The 17,575-nt window shown below is 39.6% G+C and overlaps 1 protein-coding gene across 1 annotated transcript in view; it reads right to left on the reverse strand.

The window, feature by feature from the left end:
* Positions 1-17,575, reverse strand: part of LOC109315999 (maltase-glucoamylase, intestinal-like) — a 137,219-nt gene that overhangs the window by 31,826 nt on the left and 87,818 nt on the right. Inside the window, exons 14-16 of the mRNA XM_019543962.1 lie at positions 11,104-11,272; positions 10,568-10,684; positions 6,629-6,777 (exon numbers count right to left, since the gene is read on the reverse strand). Of these exons, the coding sequence (XP_019399507.1) occupies positions 6,629-6,777; positions 10,568-10,684; positions 11,104-11,272 (435 nt within the window). The remainder of the gene's footprint in view (positions 1-6,628; positions 6,778-10,567; positions 10,685-11,103; positions 11,273-17,575) is intronic.

Below are 17,575 nucleotides of genomic sequence, written 5' to 3' on the forward strand. Positions count from 1 at the left end.
GTTGAACTGTTGATAGAATGTAGCTGGTAAAATGTAGAGAGGTTACTTGGGATTGTCAGATGGCAGGCAGGTTATGATAAATCCAACGTATATATTTAGTGCATGATTTTTAGGATCCTGGAGGTTTATGAAGCTCATCTATGAAAGGTGGTTTTTAAGTTCCCTTTGAGGATTAGAACTGAGAGACTGGAGAGAGAGTGGTTGTTTTGTGAGAAGCGTGAATCCACGGGTAATTGGATTTTTTGTCTTTGATAGATTTTCAGTGTGTGTTCATTCTGGTACACAGTTGTTGTTTGGTTTCTCCTACATACTTTCCATCAGGGCTTTTGGTTCAGGATGAGCTATATTATATTTCTGGAGGTACAGGTATAAGATTAAGGGGTGGTGATGGCTCCGTTATGAGGTGTGTTTATTGTAGGAGTGTCAGAGTTATTCTGGTAGGTTTACATTTCTAGTCCTGGCATGGTCTGGATCCATTCAGTGCGTTTTTGGGCCATAGAAAATTTGCTTCTGGTGATGAGGGTGGCAAGGCTCAGTGCTTGTTTAAAGGCTAGGATGGGTGGTTCTGGAAAGACCTCTTTAAGAATGGGGTCTTCTTCTAGTATGGGTTGCAATTGTTTGAGGATTTTCTGTGTAGGTTTCAGGGAAGGATGATATGTCATAACTAATGGTGTGTGATTCGTTGGGATTTTCTTTTTGTACCACAGCAATTCGTCACATGGTATCCAGGTTGCTCTTTCAAAAGTGTCATCTATCTCTCTGGAGTAGTGTCCTTGTAGGGCGAAAACCCTTTTGGGATTTGCAGGGTGACGATCACGTGTATTCTCCTCAGTGCAAATTCAGTGGTATCAGAGGACTTCGCTGTGTATTACAGCTTTCTTGGTGCATTTAGGGTGATTGCTGGTTATCTGCAGATATGTATGTTGTTCCATGGGTTTCTTGTATATGGTGATTTGTATTTTACTATTCTGGATATTGATGTTGGTAAATAAGCTGTTAACATCCATGGTGTCTAGGAGGGTACTGCTGGGAATGTAGTCTATGTTTTTAACTTTTTGTACAAAGTCTGTTGTGTCTTGGACAAAACTCACTCTTTGGGTACCAAGAGGTTTTAGGGTGGATTTGATGAAACCTGATGTTTCCTCATTTAGGGTTCCATGGTTGAATAGTATAAGTCTGCCTGGGTTCCCTTGTTTGTGGATTTTAGGGAGCATGTGAAAAGTCCTACACTGGGTAGTGGCGGGGAGAGGGGGAATCAAGTTCTGTATTTTTTCTTGTAGTTCAGATGGAAATGATGTGATGGTGGTTTTGAGTTTAAAGGTGAAAAGAGGATTTTGGTGATTTATACTAGACCCCTACCAAAATAGATGTCTTTCCCCCTTCTCTTCACCCAGAGAGGGTCAACAGGTCTGCTTCTCACCTCCTTTTTGGATTTCTGATGAACAATGCAACACCTCCTCCCTTTATCCCTTGTGTACCTTCCCTGAACAGGTTGCACACTTCTGTCCTCATATTCTAGCCCTGTGATTTACCCTGCCTTGTCTCTATGATGCATATTAAATCTTATTTTAGTCTGTGTACTAGTATTGTACTATACCCCTATCATTCCTCTGTATACCTCTAAAATGTTCAATGCCAGTCTTGCTTATGAACCTATTGTGATTTCTCATTTCCTCCTCAATCTTAAGATTCCCAGCCTTTTGATCCATATCACCAGGGTGACCCTTAACTTAAACCTCCTACTTTAACTTGTTTGTTCCTTGGGGACCTCTTCTGTCCTCCCTTTGCTCATCTCTCTCTCCAGGCTTCTCTCCCATCCATCTCCTAACCTGCACCACACTTTTATCCTGAGCTGCACCTGCAGAGTGAATCTGAACATCAGCAGTTTTTTGTGGATTCTGGCACCTGTTGAGACTATGGTTCAAGTAGAGCATCTTGTCCTGGTTCCATCAACCATAAAACTATAAGATAAGCTGCAGTGGAACCCAGTTTCCAGTTCACATGAAACTCACTTCCTAAAATATTCATTTACATGATACCCTGCAGTGATTGATCCCAGGATCTCCATAGCCTGGTACTATCTCACATGTAAAGAGGGTCTTTATTAGCTAAAGAATGATATTTTAATTGTTCAGAGTGTGAAGTTTTGTTTTAAAAATGATGGTAACACCTGCATACATACATGCAGTGATGATACCATTACTGGATGTAATGTTTCCTAATTCCTCAGAGGGTACAGTACTTTCATGAGAAAATTATCCCCTGCAGCTATATATAAGGTAGAAAAAAGAGAACTACCCTGCCTGTGAAAAGGTAATGCACCACATTAAGTCTTGTTACAGTGAAACTGACGCTTCCCTGGAGAATACGTTTAAGTCTTAAGAACCTTCTCTGCAGGACTCCAGCTATGTTGCCTAAAATTTATTGTGATTTGTCAGGTGACCATAGAAACTGACAAATCTCTGTTCCCAGGCACGGAGTTGGTATTTAGAAGTAAAATTCATCTTTTTTTTTCTTTTAATGCTGTATAGCCTCTCTACTGAAGATTTTTCCTTCATTTTAAATATAATATTTGACAGCTGACAGTTTTATATCCCAGCAATCAGACAGATCAAGGATTTGAATCTCTGACTGGCACATACTCAGTGAATGCCCTAATCCACTGGGATATTCAGCCATTCTCTCCATCAAACTCTCTGTTTCCAGTCTATATAAATAATTAAACGTTCATTAGCCCAAAGAGCAAAAATCCAGTTGGATAGGCCCACAGCTACAGCATTCATTTGAGATACAGAAGACCTAGTTTAAGTCTTTTATTTTAAATGAGGCAGGACAGGGACTGAAACCTGGGTTTTCTACATTCTAGGTGAGTGCACGTGCCCCTGTGGTATTGGCTATTCTGAGATCACTCTTTCTCTCTTTCTCAGTCTCACTTCAACCTCTGATCAAATGCTAATCATTTCCCAACAGAAAAACATTTTGTTAAAAACAATTCCTGACAAGCTATAATCCTATCATCAGCATCTTTGATTTGCTTCAGCCACTTCAAAATTTTACATGACATTCCTACAGCTTCTATACACCAACTCCATGCAGTTTCATTGTTTAGAAAATTATTCTCTAAATGGTATTCAAGTCAGCATGCTTCCACATGTGAAAAGTGCATTGTACCTGATGCTGAAAGACTTAAGCATTATCGTAGTTGGCAAAACTTGGCAACAAGAAAACAAAGAGCAATGTATTCAGTGTTCTGTTTTCTAAAATAATGGAGTTTGCAAGAACGTATTGGACAAAAGGCAAATATGCCTGAGGCTTACTCCATGTTCTATCTGAAAGAAATGTTGCTAGATAATGACAATAACTTTCCATTTCCAAGGTTTTAATGTTCATAAAACATTGCCTGCTTTTGATATCTCTGAATGTATGTATTATCCAACTGCAGAATAATATTTGATAAATGTGTGGGATTATCTCTTTGCAGTCTGTCTCAGTATCTAAGGTCTTTTTTTTATTTTTGAAGGCTGAGGCTAACTAATTAAATCTTTACTGTGATGTCAAAACAATTTTCCCCCTGAATTAGTATCAATCAAAATAAAAACACATCAGAATGTATCAGAAACTAACAGCAATTTTGAATAAAACCACTGTGTGTGCAATGATCATTTACTTCAGGGCTGCCCAACTTCTGAGTGGCCAGGAGACACAGGGCCCCAAGTCACACACCGTGCCACACAAATGCTAATCGACAGGAATACTAACTTCCCACTACTGAAGATCGAACAAGGTATTCTTTTATTGGTGGAAATTTTATCACTGATACTTTCTCTTATAGTTGTATAAAAAAAAAATCAATGTTTAAGAACAACAAAAATGTTAAGCAAAAATATGGTTTAAAGAAAATGTTTGAACTATCATAAAACCTAGTCTGTGAAATAAACAACTATAAACTTTTCTCAGATGTTATTCATATACATGTATGTGTGTTTTGGAGGAATTCTACTGTGCTATCACATCATCTTAATTCAATTTATAAATATACATTACCTTTCGGGTTAAACATTTGCCATCTATAGGAAAAGACACATGAAACTGTCAGGCTTCTACTAATGAAGCTGTACCATTAGGCTAAATTGTGATATGTCTCATTAGTAACCTTTCATGTATATTATTTTCTGTCTTTTTAAACAAGTCAGGCATTCTGAAATAACAATTTTACCTAAAGCAAATAGTAGAGTTAATTAAACAACTCAGAAAGGGAAGATAAAGGTTTTTCTGGCTTATACATCCTAAAATAAAAGGAAATAAGTTGTGTCAAAAATCTGATCACCAAATAAACCTTTAAGCTGGTACATGCAAACTAGGTATTAGCATCTGCTTCCACAAACAGAAATCTTTTTCCCTTTCTTCACTGTCCAATTTGTGAGCACAGACATAGGTTTTCTACAGCACACACACAGATGCATCTGCTAAATTAGAAAGTACTAACTTTGAGGTTTTTTTGAAAACGTGGCTCTGACAGGACTGGAATACAGATTTAAGTCAAGTACTGAATAAGGTATATTATTTCTAGCTACTGCAATTTTTTATTCTTGTCTAAGAATTTATTTTTTTCAGGAATATTATTAGTGTAGTGTAATTAAAAATGAAGAATATATGTTATTTTAAATAAAAAGCTATCGCATATACCATATTTATTGCAATACAAGATGAGGTTCCCCTTCCCCCAATCACGATGGGAAAAAAGCCCCTCATCTTATATTTGCATTCCAGCAATCCCCTTCCCCTCAAATGCACCACCCCCACCCATTATATACATTGTCTATCATTAAACTTCTGCCAAAAGCAGCATGTGCTCAGTCATGGAAATCAACTCTGAAACTGACTGAATGCAGCCCATGATGAACATGCCCACAAAACACCTGGCCCACATTGGGACAACGTACTAATAGGACCTTTTTTGTGTCCCCCTTAAAAAAAAACAGGCAATTGCTCCTCCAGGATATAATGAGCACTGGGCCTGGAGCTACAGCTCTGACACCCTCTCCCGAATGCAGCCCATCTGAAAAAGAAACAGTGCCAGCTGTGCTCTGCTCCCCTCAGTGCCAACTCTTTTCAAGTCGTGATGAACCACTGCATCAAATACATTTTGACTTCCTCTTCACTCCCACAGTTGAGCAGTGCCTTTCTTTCCCATTTCCAATTACTCCTGTTCCTTCCAATAATTGGAAGTAGTGACTAGTGCCTCCTAACACTGGGGGAGCACCAGCAGCCTATCAATGACTTGGGGGGGTGCACAGCCAAATCTCAGGGGGTGCACATGCACCTGCGTGCACCCCCTACGTGTAACCAATGCTTCCAATTATTCCTGTTTCTACATTCCCACAGTTAAGCCGTGCCTTTCTTTCATTCTTTAAATGTCTGGCAAACAACACTGAACTTGTATGTAGCTGAAAGACTCTGGCACCCCCCACTCTTAACCTGTCACATGTGATTAGAGTGGTCCTCCCCGCTATTGGGTGGAAACAGACCAGGCAGCCCTTTGCCTCATTTGCACATACATTTCTGAAGTGTGGCAAAAACACTCAGTTCCATGGGGGGCTAATTAGCACAGGGATCCTTTGTGGCAGTATCTGGAATACACACACACACACACACACACACACACACACACACACACACGCACACACACACACACACACACACACACACACAGAGCAGTGTTGAACTATGGGGTCATTCTGGCTTCAAATGTTGTTGACTGTGCTGGGGCCCAGCCCAATGAACTATACAGTAAATAATGAGCCTTTCAGCTCTGGACTAGTTTGTACTATATATGACTAGCTATAAAAGTGCTGCTCAAAAGTGTGTTTATGGAGTACCTTTCCTGAAACTTGCAGCAGTTCATAAGTTAAAATGCATTAATTCTGGATTAATTTACCCATAGTAATTTGCATATATGCAAGTGACTATGGGTATGTTTATTGTGAAGCCAGTGTTTTTTTGGTCACTTGCATGTCAAATTAACAAGAGAGGAAGTGGGGGGGGGATGGGGGGAGGCAATTGCTGAAGTTCTGACTCTGGGCCCCTCTGCTTACCCTCTGCAGTTTCTGTCCTCCCCTGTCCCGTTCCCCCTGCTTACTGTCACTTTCATCCACATCATGTTCAGGGAGGGAATGGAGCTTGAGCAGGTTCTGACAGGGGAAGGGGAGGGGGAGGGAGGGGAGGGGAAGGAAGGGAAGGAAGTCTTCAGGGGGGAAAGGGAGGGCAGAGGGCAAGGGGGTCTACCCAACCTCTCCCACCCACTATTTTCCCTGATGTGGCCGTGGGAGGGAGATAAGTTCAATACAACCTTCTGATAATTGGATTCCACACCTGGAAAATTATAACAAATTTATAATTTTTCCATATAACTATGGGAGGTCATCTTATATTCAGGTTCATCTTACATTTGAGTAAATATGGTGTCAAAAGGGTTTTTTGTATTCTCACTGTAAACTGCTTTTAAGGGAAAGGAATGCAATTTCATTACTATTAACAAAGTAAACACCAACTCAAATGACCTACACAATGGATCTGTAATAATACTGTAAATAAAATATAACCAAAATGAAAGAAACCAATTACTTACTCATGCATCAGTCCTCGTACCACTGTGTTTCCATGAACATGTGAGTCAAAGAATAAGGTGTATAAGTAAGGCAAGAGTGTATATCTAATCAGCAGTGTAGACCGAGATATTGCAGCAAATTCTGCTCCAAAAACTGCTGGATCTTGCTCCTAGAAAAAATTGTATAAAAATAAATGATTATTCTGGAACAAGTGGCCTGTTCATGATTGAAGGAAAGCTGCTGCTGACAATATCAGTATACAGTAAAAGTTAAAAACCAATGGCAAACTAAGATTAAACCACCACCAGTCTGATATGAATAAAGAATTTTTCATTCTTAAAAACACTCATGTACTCCATGAGTTTCACATCTCACACTGCAAGGGGTTGATGACCCCTTCCATCCACTTTAAGGCTAGCAACAGAAATTCCACATAAACCAGTTTAAGTGATTGGATTCCACACCTGGAAAATTAAACCCACAACAGAACAGAAGTTCAGTGCACATAAACCACTTTCAAAATGGCTAAAACTGGTTTAAGATAAACCTGGTTAGATGTAGTATCAGACTTAACTGATTAGGTTAAAGTGGTTTAAGGAACTTCTGTCCCAGATTCCCTTTAGATTCAAGTTAACTCAGTCCTGCAGTACCCCAGAATGCCTTGTAGCCCTGGACTGTGCTGTCTGCTCCAGCGAAGCAGGGCTGGCTCCGCCCTGAGCTGTCACAGAACTGAAGCAGTAAAGCCTCTACTCCCCAGCCTGCTTCCTACCTAGGCCTGTCAGCCCAGTAGGACAGGGGACAGAGAAACAGTTGCTCACTTTAAAGAATCAACTCTAGGACAGAAAACAGGAACTAAGGGGAATTCTAGGTGTTCAATATCCTGAAAAAACAGGAGGGCGAAGAATACAGAACCAAACACATGTGAAATGTGCCATGTGTTTCTCTACTCCAAGATGAAATCCTGGCCCCCACTAAAGTAAATAGCAAAATATAAGTGTTCAATAGGAGTTTAAGAGGTTTTAACTTTAGTTTTCATTCTGTTTATGCAAATCTGGCTGATAGTAAATGCAAATCAACTTGGGGGCACAATTCATGCTATGTAGCCATGGACGTGTCTACATGTTCATTTACAGCAGCTTAAATTTACTATGCAGTAAGTGGGAATAGGCTGATGTCTACACTTCCAGGCATTAAGACGCATTAACGCTAAAGTTAGTCCCAATCAGTCCACATACACAGTGTTATTGTGCAATAAGGCATCGACATGTGCATTAGTGCACAGTAATTAACTGGGTATAAATTTGATACCTGCACAATGCAGGTATCAAATTTACACTCAAGTCTGCATAAGTTTCTATATTTACTGCACACTACAAGTGCGCACATGTAGGCATGTGCCTGTACTGCTCAGTAATTTTGGTTACTGTGCAGTAAATGTGCATGTGTAGATGGGTTCACTGAGTAGTTTACATGGCATCAGATACACTTACAAATTTTTGTCGATACACTATAGTGAGGACATTTCTAAAGTCAAGGCTAAGATTTTTAGAGCAATGAAGAAGATTTATTTACATATTTTCAAAAAAAAACAGAGGAAGATATAGTATGAAATCTGCTACCCTGCTTTGAAAAGCCCAGTCCAACATTCTTACAATCTAGAGACCGCACTTCTGGTTTTAAGGAATTTTCCAAATATTTTACTAGAAACTGTTAGCACTGAGAAAAAAGAAAAAACAGATCATATTCATATTCATTGGATATTCTGGACCTGTTATTTGGAATGAATTAGATGTACATAGAAACTATGGAGTGAATCAATAAATGAAGTCCTAGAATTCCTTTATTTCTTTAAAAATTATCCCTAATTATTCAATTTTATCTTTAAACTAAAAAATAGCATTGTGTGTTCCAAAGAGGGTGGAACATAAAAGGAACAGAAATAATAAAACTGCTTTTATATTATTTAATGCTTTTCAGACAAGAAAATTATTAATTAATCTAATATCTCTGAGTCAGGCATAGTAGACACTTAAGATTAAATTTTAATAATGCACTTAATATGAGGTAAAATTCAATATTGAAGTTATTTTTACTCTCCCTTGCATCTACATCAGAATTAGTTAGGGTTAATTTTTCCCACTAGGTTTTGAGCTCTGGATACTAGATACTGATATTTTTTTAATTATGTTATATTTTCACTACTTTGATAGGTGCACAGTGCAAATAGTGCCTAGGTACCATAAAAATAATCAGTCTATAGGGCTTTCTGAAGCATTCATAGTTCCCTGTAAATAAAGAATGATCATTAATTTCTTTTTAATTAATAGAAAGCCAGTTTCATAATCTTTAGCAGCTCCAGGAAGACCAATTAAAGATGCTCATTTCATTCTTTTTTGAATTTGGGAAGTTGTTATTTTGCAGGAAGCAGCCCCTATGAGTTTATCAAGCTTCTTCTTAAACCAAATCAAAATTTTTGCTTCTACTGCTCTTACTGGGAGGCTATTCTGGAACTTCCTTCCTCTGGCAGTTAAGGCCAGCCTACTTTCCAGCCTAAATTTATTCACAGTCAATTTATACCATGCCCTAAGCATTCTGCCATCCTTGCCCATACTGATCAGTGGCTTCTCCTCTAAAAACATTAACATAAGGGTGATAGGGCCATTTCCCTACATACTTAAGAACTGATGAGCATACTATGTAACCATATGACTGCATTTCATTCCACACAGTTGGACACACTAATTAAATACCAACCTGTATGCAGGCCACAAAAATAGGCTTATCATAGACATTTCCTCTTCTAGCTATAGAGGAATACTGTGTTATTTTGGATACAGTTGTATGATACCTCTCCCTGACCTCTTAATGGCAAGCAGTGTGCTTTGCTACACAATTACCAAGTTTTTTTGTGTAATTAATTTATGAAGACATACATAAACTGTACTGGCTGCCATGGTTGCACTATCCTGTAAAACTCAAGCTTCACAACAAAGTGAAAGTTAACTAAAAGATCATGAGCTCCATCTTTACACATCTCATCTTACCAGAGACAAAATCAGCAGAATCAGTTATTTGTTCATTGTTATGTACAAAATAGAGAAACAAAGCATATAATCAGAAGATTAATTTTAGAACTAATTTCAGAAGTTAAAGCAATTTCTTTCTATCAAGGATAAGACCTGTAAGGCTTATTCAGTTATATGCAAGTCAAGACAGAAAACAGAATATATTTTTACATTTATCAGTTTAGTTGCATTTTTCAGATTTCATTTCTTTTAGGGTATCTTGCATTTCTACTTGTATCTGTCCTGGACATTTCTAATGTATAAGAAATATAGTTTGTATAGAGTTTCTGCCTATGATACATGCCTGAGAATTGATGCAAGATAATGCCAGTGGCATGTCCTGTCAGCCCTTAATATGTGTTATGGAGAATATAAAAGGATTGTAGAATATTATAACTCAAGGCAAGGGGATATAATGAAAGTTAATATTAAAAAAAGTGTAAACAATTATATTTAAGGCACTCAATAATCACAAAACATTTCCTCTGTCTTTGACCTACCAAATAGCTATGTTTCCTTCATAGTGTTTGATAACATCACTAACACCTGAAACAGGTCAGAAACAAAATGCGGATCTTCATAGGTAAATGATGAAAGAATTGAGTTTATCCATTGTTCTGTGCAGGTTATCTTTTGTCATTTAATTGATGCATCTGGATATTTCTGTATGGCTTTCAAATGTTACACATGATTTATTTTTTTGCAGTTTCTATCCATCCATTTTAAATGCAGAATGCAAAATAATATCTAATAGCCCTGCATCACATAAATCTTTCTTTTTCAGGCAGCACCCATTTACCAAAATTTTAGAAGGATTACTGAGTGTTCAACATAAATTACCATGACAAACATGAAAATTATTGACTGTAGTGTTAAGTAACCTTGTTTAATTACCTTATTGCCCTTTGCATTATGGTTTCTGGAAAATGGATAAAATGAACCAAGCTGCATCCAGCGCAAGCAGAGTTCATAGGTTGTATCCAAGTTAAATCCACAGATATCAGCACCAATCTAAAAAAAGAAAATATTATTATAATTATTATTAGGTATAATTTGGCTCTATATCAATAAACTACAGTAAAACCTATTTAATGGCTCGTTATTTTGGTTTTGGTGATTATAATTAGAAGGGCGCATAACACAGAGCAATGAGTATTGAGAAAATTGACTAGGACTAAGACGTTACTGGCCCTGAGACTGTTTCACTACATTAAAAAAAACTTATCAACTCAGCTTGCAAGATTAAATATATATCTCCAAAGCTGGAACTAACTGAAAAAGTTTATCTTGCTTTAATCAACACCTGTTACATTACCTATGACTTGACCTCTTGCTACACTAAGCATTTGATTTAAGTTAATATTTGGATTAATTTAAAGCAATACTATGCATGAGAGAGTGATTGCTTGACAGCCATTGGGCAGACTTACATATGGAATCCCGAAAAGATTAAATTCCAACATTCCAATTATTGACATGTGCATATCTTTCCAACGTGAAAAGTTGTCACCTAGCCAATGACCTGCATATTTCCCACTGCCGACAAATGTAGAACGACTCAGAACAAATGCTCGCTTTCCAGTAGCCTTCTGAGTAGCACTGAGAGAAAAATACGTCAACATCAGCGATTAAAACCCAACTGAAAAAGCCTTCATTTCCTGGGCTCAGTTCTGAAATTCTCATGTAGGTGAAACCTTTTGTTAAAGAAGTCAATGAGTGTTTACCTGTGTAACCATTATTATTGTGCTACAGTATCCTCTGAGTTGTGTGAAAATACAGACAACTGTGGCCAGAATCTCATCATTCATGAATCCCGGACAAGCTGCTAAAGCAAAAGATTAAGGGGCCTTTATCCTCGTTGCTGTTTGTTGTGACTAGCTACAATTTGACCCAAGGTGTGCAACTTATTAATTTTCTTTTGGTGCAGGGCCCAAAAACAAAAAACAAAGAAAACAAAAACCCCCAAACTGAATGCCATAGTTTGGGGTGGTTTTATTCTTTTCTTAACTAATGTGCACTAGTCTTATGGTTTAAGTTTCAAATTATTCTTTCAAAACAAAAAAAATTGAAACAATTTGCATCATAAATGTCAAAATGGAATATTTTGACCTATTTAATTTCCCCCCCATTTTTTCCACCTGAAATGATAGAAAGAATGTTACCTTAATTTGACACAATTGCCTCCAAAGAGCAAATAGTTCATTACCCCCCAAAACCTTGACCCATCTCAAAAATAGAAATTAATACTGCATCCATGTAAAGAAAAACTGTAACAGTAAATTACTATGAATGTTTGTCAAAGTTGTCATGAGGATCCTAGATCCCATTACTTTTGGGGTTGGGTAGTCCTATTCAGGTTCCCCATGAATCTGAATAAAAAGTGCATCTTTCATTATCTGTGCCTCAGGCTTAATTCTCCCCTCATTGAGCCAGTTATGCATTGAAATAAAAAAGAGTTGCTTTTGTGGGGATACAGAACAAGCTATAGGACTCTAAAGAAGACTTCTAGAGGGAATCAGCAAAGGTATGCCAAAAGACCAAGCTCCTGGAGTCAGAAAGAAGGCTGTCTATTAACCATCAGAACTAGACAAGGTAAAGAGAGATAAGGTTGCTGAAAGGCAATATTTAAGTCTTTAGGGCAATGTTTGTGCAGAGATAAAATCTAGGCTTATTTGGAGAATTATGTACAGTAACGGGCAAAAAGAGGAAGCAGAGGCTAAATATCCAACCAGTCCTGAAACATTCCCAAAATATTTCCAAAGTATTTTCAGAATTACAAAATATTCATAGAGGGCAAAATTCTCCTCCAAGATCCGCAGAAGAATCCATCTGCACTATTCTTCTCTCCTTATGTGAATCTACTTGCACTGAGAATGAAGTTTATCTGCCCCCATAACAACCAGTCAACACATTTGAGTACTATTGTGGGAAGTGTTGCTTCAGTTTGGCTACTCCAACATATGGCCCTGTTTTCTCATAAATATTTACCATGACCGTTATCAGGACTGCTTCCAAAATCTGCCAGGCCTGATTTACAGCCTCAACAATGAGCCTTGTGAGACTTACATTCATATTACTTTTAGTAAGCACCTGACAAGATGTAGTTGTCCCTTTCATTAACATACTCCAGTCAGTCACACATCTGTTCCTATAAATATGCAGTATACAAAAATAATAGTATTGTTTGCTTGCCAATTAAAGGTTTGTTTAGATACAGGTATTAACTAATGAAGTATGTCTTTGATAGCCAGTAAAAACCACAAGGGACTAAAGAAGAGACTTCAGTTCAAACTATGAAACCACCACCACTGCTGCTTTTCTTCCAGCTCTGGCTCTGCTCCAGCCTAGGGCAAAAAGCACATATTTGCCCTTCCCCCAGTCCCAGTGGCACCCTGTTTTGGTGGCAGCAGCAGCAGCTCTAGTTTGGGCTCCATCTCTGGGTCCCAACCAGAGCTGCCATGACCACAACAGCTACTAGAGTCAAAGCTGTGCTGGAACTGAAGGGTAAGCAGTAGAGGGGGCAGAGGCTCTTGGGGAGCAGGCAGCAGGGGGACAGGGAGGGCAAGCACAAGGGAAGATAGGTGTCAGGGGGTGCAGGCACAGGGGAAAAAAGTGGCAGGGGGGACAGGTGCTGGGAGGCAGGCACTGCAGAGGAGGGCAGTTGCTAGGGTATGCAGCGGGGGGCAGGCAGTAGGGAGGGCAGGTGGTATGGAGAACAGGTGGCAGGGGTCAGGCCACTTGACTAACCCACTGCCTAACCCATACTGACTTCCTTACTGCCTGTCCCCCTACTGCCTCCCTCACCACCTGGCCCCATTGCCTACCTTCCTGCCACTCACTGCTTTCCCTGCTGCAATGGTGGGAAGGATAGAATTTACAGTGATTCTCCAATAATTCGATTCTATACATGGAAAATTATAACTAATTTATAAATTTTCATGTATAGAATCTAAATGGAGCCATCCATCTAAATGGAGGGGAGTCATCTTCAGTTCAGAGTCATCTTGAATTCAGATAAATATGGTAAATTTCTTAATACTTTAAAGCAGTTTTTGCATGCTAGTTTTAGGAATCATCAATTATTTAATTTCATGTATAATATTGTTTGGTACTTAATGCAGCAATGATTTTCAAATAAACCTAAGAAAATCAGAAACCTAAAACCATTAAGTTTTAGACCCCTAACATGTTACGGTCCCTTGAAAATCCCAGACTAAAATATTTACAATTTTCTGTATTGTCATTGTATCTTCCGCTTCAATGAGATGTAGTCACGAGTCTCACAGATGTATTACTGTTATTTCCTATTGATTCTCTGCCTGTCACAAATTTCTTAAGATGCATTATCCCGATGACGCCAAACATTGGGGAAGAGTATCCACACTTGAGGTTAAGCTAGTGATCCAGGCCAACCTTGATAGGCTTGCAAGGTGGGTAGCTGAAAACCTGATGGCATTCAATATGGAGAAATGCAAGGTGTTCCGCCTTGGGGGAAAAAAACCCACATCACACTTATAGGCTCGGCAATGCTACACTTGCTAGCACCAAAACCAAAAGAGACTTGGGGGTTATGATTGACCATAAGATGAACATGAGCCACCAATGTGATATCACAGCCGGCAAAGTGAACAAAACTCTGGCTTGCATCTAGCGATGCATCTGAAGCAAGACCTTTGGTGAGGCTGCAGCTGGAGTACTGCATCCAATTCTGGGCTCCACAATTCAGGAAGGGCATAAAGAAGCTTGAGAGAGTCCAGAGGAGAGCCATAAATGTGATCAGAGGGCAAGAGAACAGGTCTTATGAAGAGAGGCTGCGAGCTATGGGACTCTTCAGCCTGGAGAAGCTCAGGCTCAGGGGTGACTTGGTGACAGCCTATAAGTACATCAGGGGTGTGCATCAGGATCTGGGGGAATGCCTGTGCACTAGAGCACCCCAAGGGATGACAAGGTCCAATGGTCACAAGCTCCTGCAAGACTGTTTTAGGCTGGACATAAGGAAAAACTTCTTTACTGTCCAACCCCCAAGTCCTGGAGTAGCCTCCCCACAGGTGCTTGCACCACCTATTCTAGACACTTTTAAGAAACATTTGGGTGCATAACTTGCTGGGATCCTTTGACCCTAGCTGACTTCCTGCCCCTTGGGCAGGGGGCTGGACCTGATAATCTTACGAGGTCCATTCCAGCCCTAACGTCTATGAAATCTATGCAAACAAACTGATTGCTGTTCATGTAAATAAATCAAGAAATATTAGGCTTTGGGGCAAATTCTGCAAAATGTGTTATTCCCGAAATGCAGTGGAATCAGCATGGCTTGGTGGTGCTAGAAATATTCATGTGGAATGGCCCCATGCGGGCAGGAGTGGATGCAAAGGGAATGCAGTGGTATGGTTGGCTCCACTTTTAGAGCACATTGTGGGAGAAGAAACCAAGGAAATTTTTAAGTTCCTAAATCAAATAACAATTCCCACCCCCCATTCCTTCTCTTCCCCTCCATGCTCAGCAGCATACCCCCTCCTCTTCCCCACCTGCTGCTGATGCTGTCGCTGCTGCCTCTGACTTCCACAAGGGTGTGAGGGAGCTCCAGAGCTGCTTTGCCCCATTCCAGCTAGGGTTAATTTGTGGAACAAGGAGCTGGGCTCAGCAGGGTAGAGCAGCAGCATTGGCAGTTGCAGGTATGTTCCCACTTCCTGCCCAATTCCTCAAGCTGTTCCTCCCCAGCCCAGAAGCAGACTCAGGAAGGAAGAAACCACCTTCTGCCATCACTACTGCCTTTGTCCCCAGATGAGCCTGGCTCCCTGCCCAGCCCAGCTGAAGTGCAGAATGAAGAGTGGTTGCAGAGTGGAGCAATATGGGGGGCATGTGGGAGCTGGGGGCTGGTTGCAGCCATTCCTGCAGCACCAGTTACTGTTTCTGCACAACCGTTTACAAAATCCTGGATCTGCCCATGCATACAAGTTTCCATATGCTTCCTAGGAATATGGATTAGTCACGTTACCGGGAAAGGAATTTATCCTTCTTTACTCTTTGCATAGACTCTTTGCAAAAAGACTCAGACACTCTTTGTGTGTAGGACAAACAATTTTCCCATTTGCAAAGTTAAAGCTAAGGCTCAGTTATACTGGGAAACCTCTGAATTTAACTTGTGTGAATAATTCATAACTAATTTATTTAATACATTTTACCATACCATGACTCATCACTGAATCTAATCTAATTTTCTTATGTTTATTTGTTGATTTAATTTATTCACCAAGTAATATCTATGAATCATTCTTGACCTGAAAATTGTGTGAGAACCAATTGTTGCAAGGATTTAATATTTGAAAGTGAAGCCATTTGAACAGAAACATAGGTCACATGACAAACGTCTTTTCTCTGGCTGAATTAGCATAATTATTAGCATGAGGGTTTTCTATGCAAATATTTATTATAAATTTGCAACAATTCTGCAATAGGTGGTATTTTGATAAACATTTATTCCAGCAACTTCATTTTCTAGATTATTATTTGTAAGAAAATGAATACAAAAGGGATACAAATACATGTATCCATGAGACAAAATTTATTTTAAAAGCTGAATTAATATGCATGGAAAACAGTTTACAGAAATTGTCCAGCTTTGCTGCAAAACCCACCTGTGCTTCTGCCTTTAGATACATTTTGAACTGCTTTATATTTGAAAGAGTTTTTCTTCTGTCTTCAAGAATTCTTTATATTTGATTGAATAAAGCATTTGTATTTCTTGGGAAGTGCTCTACCCTTGAAAGGCAAGACAATGGTTGTAAAAAAACACATTTGTGTGGCGTGTTTATGATATTGAAATGAAACAGACATGAAAAAGGTCAAAATTGATCTTTTCTTCCTGTTTTTGTTCTGCACAGCAAACGTAGCACGCGCACTGGATGACTGTTTAAAGTAGACTACCTCCTGGGTGGCAAAATTCCTAGTCTCAGGAATTTTTCAGATGTGGAACTGGATTGAAGGATGGGATCCTCTTACATCACAGCTACTAGGTTTTGAGAAGATAGGCAAATCTGAAGAATTTACTCAGCTTTCTTGGGCACAGGGACTGTGCTTGCAGTTGTACAGAACCTAGCATAATGGTGCCCTAATCTTGACTGAGCTTCCACAGTAATGTTACTAAATAATAACCATAGAAATCATAGAGAAGTAGTGCCGGAAGGGACCTCCAGAGGTCATCTAGTCAAATCCCCTGCCTGAGGCAGGATCATCCCTATCCAAACCATCCTGTACAAATCCATGATCTAAACTCTTCATAAAAATGTCAACCCTGATACTACACAAGACATAACACCCTAACACAGGTGAAGTGGGGAACCGCAGCAGCCAACATCCTGCTTCTATAAAAGGCTATTAATATATACTCAAGAAAACCCAGGTAGAGGCCCACACCTGCCACCACAGAGGAAGGGTCAAACCCCTCCCAGTCATTCCAAGCTGATTATGGGCTAAAATTCCTTCCTGACCCCAAAGATGGTGATAAGTCTGACCCTGAGTGGACGAGCAAGACCCGCTAGTCAGGAACCTCTGGCTTGAAGTCCTAGGAAGAGCACTGGCTCACCCCAGTCAAAGTCCCCAGCCTTGCCTGCAGCCAACACCTCATGCCTCTGAGGAAGGTTTAAAAACACCCTGACACATGTAGCAGAAGGGCTTGGAGAACAACCAGCAAAGCCTAGAAACATGAGAAATACCCATAGTCAAACATACGCTATGCATATATCTTTCACCAACCAGTAGCTGTCCAACCTCTTTCATAGACTTCATAGACATCAGGGCTGGAAGGGACCTCGGGAGATCATCGAGTCCAGGCCCCTGCCCAAAGGGCAGGAAGTCAGCTGGGGTCATAGGATCCCAGCAAGATAAGCATCCAATTTACTCTTG

This window comes from Crocodylus porosus, unplaced genomic scaffold (genome assembly GCF_001723895.1).
Source record: "Crocodylus porosus isolate Cpor-Errol unplaced genomic scaffold, CroPor_comp1, whole genome shotgun sequence".
Lineage (NCBI taxonomy): Eukaryota > Metazoa > Chordata > Crocodylia > Crocodylidae > Crocodylus > Crocodylus porosus.